Genomic DNA, 9,936 nt, shown 5'->3' on the forward strand with positions numbered 1-9,936 from the left:
GTTTCGGTGGGATTCGGCTCGCGACGGCCTGGGATCGATCTGCTCTCGGCTGGATGGTCTGTTGCTGGTTGCGGTGAGGTTCGACTCGCGGCGGCCTGGGATCGGTCTGCTCTCGGCTAGATGACCTGCTGCTGGTTGCGGTGATGTTCGACTCGCGATGGCCTGGGTTCAACTGCTCTCGGCTGGATGGTCTGCTGCTGGTTACGGTGATGTTCGACTCGCGATGGCCTGGGTAATTTCAGACCTATTTCTAAGTTGCCTTTTATCTCTAAGCTATTAGAGATGTTTATCGTCAGTTGAATTCCTATATCAGTATGTCCAATGTTTTAGATACTTTTCAGTCGGGTTTTAGATCACTGCACAGCACAGAAACTGCACTGTTGAAGGTTAGCAATGACCTTTTGCAAGTTCTCGATACTAGTTCATATGTGGTGCTTGTTATTCAGGGTGTCGCTCTGCAGTGGTTGGCCTCTTATCTCAAAGACAGAACCTTCTCAGTGAGCATTGGGAAGTTTTCTTCTTCGTCTGCTCCTTTGTCATGCGGTGTGCCCCAACGGTCCATTTTAGGCCCTCTTCATTTTTCACTTTACATTCTTCCCTTGGGTGCCATTTTTAAGAAATATAAGACTTCATACCACTGATATGCTGACGATACACAGTTATATCTTCCAGCAAAAACTGACAGCAGTGATTCTTTGGATGTGCTCTACGACTGTTTTGAGGAGATAAAATGTTGGATGGCTAATAATTTTTTGCAATTAAACGAAAGCAAAAGTAAACAGTTTTTGCCCCACAAAGATCTGGAGACTGTAAATCATGCTTTCATAACATCATGCCTGGATTAATTCCTTTTACTGTGGCCTGCCTCAAATGGCGATTTCTCATCTGCAAATTGTCCAAAATGCTGCAGCGAGGCTTCTTACTGGAACAAAAAAGAGGGATCACATTACTCCAATTTTAGCGTCTTTACATTGGCTTCCTGTAAAGTTTAGAATTGATTTTAAAATAGCTGTCTTTGTGTACAAGGCTTTATCTGGTCTTGCACCAAAATACATCAGTGACCTTCTGATTCCTTAACCTCCTCAAAGAGCACTTAGGTCTAGTAATCAGCTTCTCTTAACTGTCCCACGTTGTCACTGTAAAACCAAGGCTGGTCAGGCTTTTTCAGCTGCAGCTCCTAAACTTTGGAATAGTTTGCCTGTATATGTGAGACTTGCTCCTTCACTAGCCAGTTTTAAGTCTGTTCTCAAATCTTATTTGTTTTCTCTGGCATTTGATTAATGTCAGTTTAAGGTTTTGATGTCAGTTTGCTCTGATTCTATTTTAATGTGTTTATTTTTCATATAATGCATGTTTCCTATTAAGCTTTTATATACTGTGTTTTGTTGTACAGCACTCTGGCGCAACTCTGTTGCTTTTAAATGTGCTATAGAAATAAATTTTGACTTAACTTATTATACAAATTATACATAAATCTCACTGTAAAATGGAATATTCAATATGATAATTATATTAGATGGATTAGTCAGTAGATGGTAAAGATGAAAATGACTTAAGCTGGACTGTTTGGGTATGAAAACTCATTTCAGAGCTGAAAGTTGTTGAAAATTCATGCAATCACATCGGCATTGTGAGACCAAACCAGATGCAACCAACATCTCGCTGTCCTCAATATGAATTACACAACATATGTGAGTGTATGTGAATCAGAGGGAATTATTATTTTGATCCTTCCTTGAGAAAACCATTTCTCTGGACTATTGAGAAATAAATGCTTCAGGGCGCACAGTGTTTGCTAGAATTAATCTTAGCAGCAAATAAAAGCTCTCCATGATGCAGGGCTCAAAATGTCACAAACACACGTACATGCGTGCACATCTGACCCGCAAGCTCTAGAAACAAACAAGATATTATTTAGAAATTGAAGGTTTCTGTCAAATAGTTTCTGATCAAGTTTTAGAAACATGAATAACGCCAATGCTTCTCCAGAACAGCATCACGTGTGAAAGAGATGAGCAGAGTCACAGTATTAGTGGCTGTACATTGAGTGTCCTTTCAGCTTCAATGGTTACAGCTTGAAATCTCAGCTTGAACCTACAACAGGTGACAGAAAACACTCCATCAAAATCACAGAAAGACAGTGAGAGATGTGACACAGGAAGCCCATATAGTATTTGTCCTTTTTCTGATTATTATGCTGCCAATCAAAGAATGTAGATATCATTTAATTGTGCTTTCTTGTTTCTATTTATTTCTATGTATTATTATTAACAACAATGCAATTTATAAATATTAATAAACAATTGTGAAAATAAAACCACTGATAAAGATCCAAACAATATTACTCCTATCTAATTATCATCTGCTTATTATCTTATTGTCATTATATATATGCACACACTTATGTAATCTATTGATTTCTTTTTAATAGTTTTTTTATTTCTTGATTTTTTTCTTTGATTTCTTGATTTTTTTGATAGATAATCTATCTAGATAGATAATTGTCATCATCACTATTATTATTAATATTATTATATATTAAAATAGTATTGAAATTTTACCAGTAGGATGATGATGATAAGGAGAAGGATGAGAAGGAGAAGGAGGAGGATGAGGAGGATATAAATTGCATTGTTAAAAATAATAATAATATTAATAATAATGGAACAAATGTAAAACAAAAAAATAGAACAAATGTAATATAAATCACACACACACACACACGTGATTTATATTACATTTGTTCCATTTTTGCAAAACAATATACATAAAATATTAGGGATGTAACGATTCACAAAATTAGATTTAAGACAAATAATAAATGAAAAGGTGTTCTTTTATTATTGCTTGGACAAAATGCAGCACATTTCTTTGTGAAACAGAAAAATGTCAAATAACAATACTAAATTTAAAATTTAAAACAAACCCCAAATCTAATCAAATAAATAAGACAAAACAAACCTTTTCATATAAACAAAGGCTTTGCCTGTGCTCTTTCCATTCAAAATTAGACGCAACCACTGCATTTGAATCACAATCCAAACAAAGATGCTGAATACATGCAGCATGAGCAGTTTTTAAAAAATCTAAATTAGATTGTATAATTTGACATTTTAAAACAAAAACAAAAACAGAATGCTCTGACTTTAGTTTTGTGACTATACTACATAAAACATCTGCACGAAACAAACAGCAGAAGCTCTGAATGAGACGCAGATTCACTCTCTGACAGCAGGTGGCGCTTATGGAACAGCAGCGATACAGCGTTTCCTTGGTTACCGCTGTAAACAAAGCAGTGCTGCGCTTATGAACGCTGCTTTAATATGAATTATACAGAGATGAGATGAAAAGAAAATATCATCTAAACTTTTCTAAAGACAGTCAGTTCCCCTCAGAGATACATTCATATAAACTTCATTCATATAAACTCCACGGTGAATCGTTACGCGATTCGTTTAACATTTCAACCGATTTGAATAGTCACATTTGTATCGATTTTCAACCGGCTCACGGTGAATCGTTACATCCCTATAAAATATATAGCCTAAAGTTAAGTTGTAATATATTTATTTATAATTATTATTATGTAGATTTTTTTTATAGCAATAAGGATATATACAGATCAAATTCTGTAATTGATAAATGATGCACTGCATTATCAATGACAGACTGACCATTAACAGATATAATATGAATCAGTGACGTCTCCTTGTGTAGTCTGTGATGAAGGGAACAGCTCTGATGATTGATGAGTTTAATTAAAGAGCCTGAGACCCCCAGAGTCTGATATGGACATCTCCTCTCCCCCCTAAGAGGACTGAAAATGACTTTAGAGAGCTCAGGCCAATCAGAACATCTGTGCAACATGCTGACACGGACACTACAAAACACAGATGTGTGTCTGTGTTTGATGGTGTCAACCACCGTCACGTCACCCGCTGCGCTGTCTGCTTTCTGATGAACACTGTTTCATAGTTTGTGGGCCATTCAAGTTCAGCTGTTGTTAGACATTTCTGTGGTACTAAATGAACCTGCAAACTCTCAAAAACTCCCGTCTGCTACTGCTAAAAACAGTATAATAGTACTACTAAGATACCATAATGCTTAAACACTTTAATTTATATGATTATCTGTACACTACAGTACAAATATTTGGTCTGTAAGATTTTTATTAATACTTTTAATATTAATACTTTTATTGAGCAAGGACGCATTAAATTGATCAAAAGTGTCAGAAAACTTTTGTAACGTTATAAATGTCTCTCTTTACTATTTCAAATAAATGCTGTTCTTTTGAACTTTACATTAATCAAAAAACACTAAAAAAGTATCACAGTTTCCATTAAAATATAAAGCAATACAACCGTTTTCAACACCGATAATAAGAAATGTTTCTTGATCAGCAAATCAGCATATTAGAATGATTTCTGAAGGATCATGTGACACTGAAGACTGGAGTAATGATGCTGAAAATTCAGCTTTGATCACAGGAATAAACTACATTTTAAAATATATTCAAATAGATCAAGCACATGCAGCCTAGCTACTAACCTCAAACTTTTGAATGGTTGTGTACTAATTCTTAAAAAAAAAAATTATTAAATAATAATACAATAAATAAAAATAAAAAATAAATAAAAATATATATATGTATATATATATGGGTCAAAGATAATACAATAAATAAAAAAAATAAATAAATAAAAAAAAAAATATATAATATTACATAACTTTTATTTTTGATTTTATTTTTTAATTTACATTAACTTTTTGCAAATTACCTTTTAATTTATATTAGTCTTTTAATTTATAATTAGACTGTGACTGAGACAATCTTGACTTCTGAGGACAACTATTTCAGTGTCATTTGTCAGGTAGTGTCTTTTATGCATGATATTTTATTTATGTTATGCATAAAATAAAGAATCTGGGTGACCGTGTTACTCTGCATTGGACAGAAAGTGACCATGTCCCGCTGGACAAAAGCACCAGATGTTGCACATTTCATTCCCTCTCTTGTTCTCAATCCATCATTCCCCTAGCCGGCCATCATAACATCTCGAAATGAGCCTCTGCCTGTGCTTCTACGCTTGCTCGATATCTTGTACTTTCCTTAATTTATGAATCTAACAGAACTCCTCCATTTCATGCATCTTCAGTTGGCTGTACTTTCAGTGTGAGCCTGTTTTTTTGGCTCTGCCAGGACACTCACACACGCTTCAACATGAAGCTCGTACTCCAGGCTTCAGATCTACTGCTGGCCCACAAACACACACTAGAAGAACCACACGCGGCTCTGGCAGACTCAGAAAAGGAGGGAGGCAGATCCATGCGGTCCCGCAATCTGTTGTCTCCGGTTCACAACGTGGCAGAGAGACACCAGTAAAACCATCACCTACAAACCCATCACATCCAGCTATAGCTGCCGTCTACACCTTCCTCACTGGAGCTCTCGCTTATGCTGCTTTTCAGTTTCAACTTGATCTCAGACGTTTCTCCTAAAATTCCCTTAGGTCGGGTTAATTGCACCAATAAGGATTAAGTTTATATTTATAGATTAAGTCAAGGTTTATCTAATAATTCTGATGCATCAAACTTTAAACCTTGTTTAAAATAGGTACGTTTACATTTAAACCATAATTTTGATCCTGGTTTTAATTTTGCATTTAAGATTTAAGTTTAAACCTGTTGCTCCATTACTTTAAACTTACATTTCAATCTCATTTAGGGATTAACTTTAAACCTGAAGGTGAGGAGGAACTGATTTTGATGAGAAATGTTGAGATCTCTGACTTTTGATTGCAGACTTCGGTGCCTTGGCAAAACCAAGCACAGTTAGAGATGTTGATGAGAAATCAGCTGAGACACGTTAGATAACTGGAGTCTTATTCACAGAAGAAACATCTGAGAACCACACAAGACAAAACACCCTCTCCATTTAATCTCACTGCTGCCTATGAGAAACTATTGAGAAGTTAAAGAGACATAAGAGCTGGTTATTAAAATAAGTACTGGCACATACAACTTCATAAGCAAAACAAATTATTTCTATTTCAAACACCTGGGTGAATTACACAAAAAGACTTTCCAGGTCACAAAATGATCAGAATTATTTAAAAATTATTACATTTTCAAAAAAGTTGTTTTAGATAATGTGATATTGATATCATGATGATAACCGTTTACCACCAAATTCTTATCACTAAAATATGGTCAGAATTTTCTAAATTTTCTTTCTCAATAATAGTGATCCTCAGTATATTCTCATTATAATACATATAATTTTATTTATGAATTAATTTATTATAATGTATGTTATATTTATGTACAAAAATGTTGTTATAATAAAAAAAACATTTTTGTTAGTTTACATTTAATGGTAACTATTTTATTTTATTATTATTTACTACATATTTGACGATTTAAAGAATATGTATTCTTATATATTATTATTATCTATTATGGTAATGAGAATTAGATTATTTTTGGCATTATGATCATATATATATATTTTTTTGAGTGGGGGCTTAATTGTTGAATTAATTGTAAATAATATCACAAACAAAATTACTAAAAAATATATGCATCATATATTTATAGTAATTATATGTATAAAATATGTCATTTTTATACAAATATATAATTAGATAATACTAGTCCTAAAATATATAACTTTATATAATAAAGCCTGTTTTTAGCTATATAATTTTTTTCTCACAGTTTGTGAATGTGCTTGTTTGTAGGACTTAATATTTTGGCTAAAATAGTTTGATTACATAGAAATGTGACTATAAAATAATATTAATTATTATTATTATTATTATAGTTGTTATTATTATTATTATTACTAAATAAAGTTATACAAATATTAAATAAAAAACTAAATATTACAAAAAATACTATATTACAATAGTATTTTTGTAATATTTTGCTTTTATTTAATATTTTACAGCTTTATTTAGTAATAATAATAAAACTAACTATTATTATTATTATTATTATTATGGTAATGTGAATTAAATTATTTTTGGCATTTCAATAATGAGTTATATATGTTATATATGAATAATGAGTGTCACAAACAAAATGTATAATATACAAATAATAAAAATATAACATTTAAATATAAAATATTAAAAACATTGAATTTGATTGGTGTTGGTGTGAAATACCACACGTTCTCAGGATTTGTGAGATCTGGATTCTCTCTCACACACAAAAGCACATGTGTACATGATATATACATCCTGATAATGAATGCTGATTCGTTCTTTATCACCCATGCTAAAGTTGATCCTCACTGCCCACAAGCACACAGAGAAGTGAAGGAAAGACACAGGTTACTCACGGTTATAGTGGGAATAGCAGCTACCAGAGAGTACACGAGCGCCGGCGGTACGTTACTGCTCTCATCCGGTCCAGGGTAAGGTTTGGAGAACGCCTTGTCGAAGCAGAAGAACCCCTGGATGTGCACGGGAAAGGTGTCCGTGTATTCGAAGTAGTACGCCAGGAGAACGGTGCCTGCCATGATCACCAGCTGAAAATAAAACATGATCCACGCTTTACAACCAGAGAAGAAGACGCTCCGCCACAGCCCGCGCGCGACCGCACACTCCGGCGTCGTGATACTGAGAGCGTTACATGCTGTTCCGCGAGGAAAGCCGCACAGAGCGAGCGACAGGAGAGTGGAAAACGGGGACCGGTGCGACGAGAGTCAGCGGGGAGGGACAGCGTGAATTGGAGCCTGAGCGGACACAAATTGGCTCAGCTGCGCGAGTGTGTGTCCGCCTGCGCGCAAGTGACATTTGTGATGTGTGTGAAACACGAGAGTGTGAACACGCTCATTAGCGACTTTCAAAAGGAGCTCGCCTTCATTCAGTCCTTCTCATTTAACCTTTTAAAAATAAAGACAACACTTTCTGACAAAAGAAAACCGCAAATTAACTACTGACATATAATGAACCCAAAAGGTTTGAGGTACACTGAAAAAAAAATTTGGTGTTGAATTTTGAAACAATTTTTCACACACAATTACAAAGTAACGGCAAGTAACACATTGAATTATACGTGATATTTTGAAATAGAAAAACTGAAATGGCATTTTCTTGTAAAACATACTCAGATCATCTTTGTTTTATTTACAACTTTGAAAAAAGAAAAAGAAAACCATTTTTACAGTGTAAGGCTGTATGATGTGGTTAAAAAAAAATCTAATTACGATTTTTCTGATAATAAAGGAATAAAAAAATCAGGCTTGCTGTGCTTCTTTGTAGGGCTGTATAGTTATATCAATATGGCTAATACTACTACTGCTGCTACTCTTACTACTACTAATAATAATGACAATTATTATTATTATTACTACTAAATAAATAAAACAAAAAATTACTAGATAAAAACAAAACAAGAAATATTACTATTGCAATATCACTGTAAATAAAAAAAAGTATTTCAGAAAATTAATATAAAAATAATATATTTTATATCACAACTGTAAAATTGCTCATATTTAGGACCGTCTTCATTTTTAAAAATTAAACCATTGAAATTTCATCTTGACAGAAAACCGCAGGGAGCCCTTAAAGCTTTTCCGTTGTTATTAAGAGCTTTTTATTAAAAGTATAAAAATATGCTGGTATGTTTTGCATTCCCAAATGCACATTAAAGCGACCCAAATTCAGATCAAATGCAGAAATGAGTTTGTACGGAGCAGCATTTACTGTGAGCCCGAGCTGCTCTGAGACGCTGAAAACACTGGACCATGAGCTGTTCGCGTGTAAATGAACACAGTGCCGCACTTTACTCTAAAACATGCAGTGCATATATTTATTTAATTCAATATCAGCCTTACTTAATGCATGAATTTATACTAGATTAAAAAAATATCAAAACACATGTGAGAATAGACTTCATAAAATCACTAGCTGATTAAAAGACATCGAGTAAGAACGATAATGAGAAGTAGTTCAGAGAAAAGATATCATGCTAAATGACATTTTTAACTGTGACATGAGTGTCCAAATGCATTTTGGGGCCACTGTATTTAATAATACACAGTTGTTATTCTCATAAGTGCATAATACTTGTTTCCTGAGTACCTGAAGCATGAAAAATGCACTTGGATTATTCACCCAGATCTCTCAGCACAGACAGCCACACACACACACACACAAACCCTGACCCATGTGTCAGTCAAGTGTTCTCAACGCCTTTCTTGTCTCTCTCAGTTAAAAAGAGAGAAAGATGGACAAATACCGTTGCATTTAATTGTCATGGTGAAGAATAAAACATTGCAGGGTTAAAATATTCAGCAACATTTTGTTTCCTAACATAACAGCCTGCATATAATTGTAGATTATAACAGCCAAGCAGAAATTTATTTATTTTTATAATGCTTTTTAAAACACACATTGTTCCAAAGCAGTTTTACAGGAAACAAAGAAGATAAAATGAAAAGAGCTTAGATTTGGTGTAGTGCAATGCTGTATGTGTCCACCAGGGGACAGACTGGAGCTTTAAAGATGATTAGTGGTGCTTGATGGGGCAAAATCACTATTGATATTGCTCATTTTTAGAGTAAGAAACTTGAGCAACCCCCTAACCATAAGTAACTAAGTACTTTGGTGAATAACTGTGCTACAAAAATGAATAATATCTCAAATTGTGTGGTTTGTTGATGAGAGATGTGCTCAGAGTTATGATTTTGGACAATGAAATAGGCCAAAAATAAATAAACAAATAAATACTTAAAAACAAAAGGTCCAAATTTACATTGAATATCATAGGTATATGATCATGATGTAATATTATAAATTTACATAAAACATCATAAGGGTGGACTTTTTTTTTTTCTTTCCCAAAACACCTTGGCATTGTGGTAGTGAACTTTGTACACTTCTTCGGAAAATGCAAAAATCAAGTTGTTTTTTTAGTTTG

General features: G+C 33.8%; 1 protein-coding gene across 3 annotated transcripts in view; it reads right to left on the reverse strand.

Annotated features, from left to right (window-relative positions):
* Positions 1–9,936, reverse strand: part of LOC107718583 (phospholipid phosphatase-related protein type 5-like) — a 40,046-nt gene that overhangs the window by 14,050 nt on the left and 16,060 nt on the right. For all 3 annotated transcript variants that reach the window (XM_016525734.1, XM_016525736.1, XM_016525735.1), the window contains exon 3: positions 7,349–7,537. In XM_016525734.1, the coding sequence (XP_016381220.1) occupies positions 7,349–7,537 (189 nt within the window). The remainder of the gene's footprint in view (positions 1–7,348; positions 7,538–9,936) is intronic.

The sequence above is a fragment of the Sinocyclocheilus rhinocerous genome, unplaced genomic scaffold (genome assembly GCF_001515625.1).
Source record: "Sinocyclocheilus rhinocerous isolate Xijiao unplaced genomic scaffold, SAMN03320098_v1.1 scaffold182, whole genome shotgun sequence".
Lineage (NCBI taxonomy): Eukaryota > Metazoa > Chordata > Actinopteri > Cypriniformes > Cyprinidae > Sinocyclocheilus > Sinocyclocheilus rhinocerous.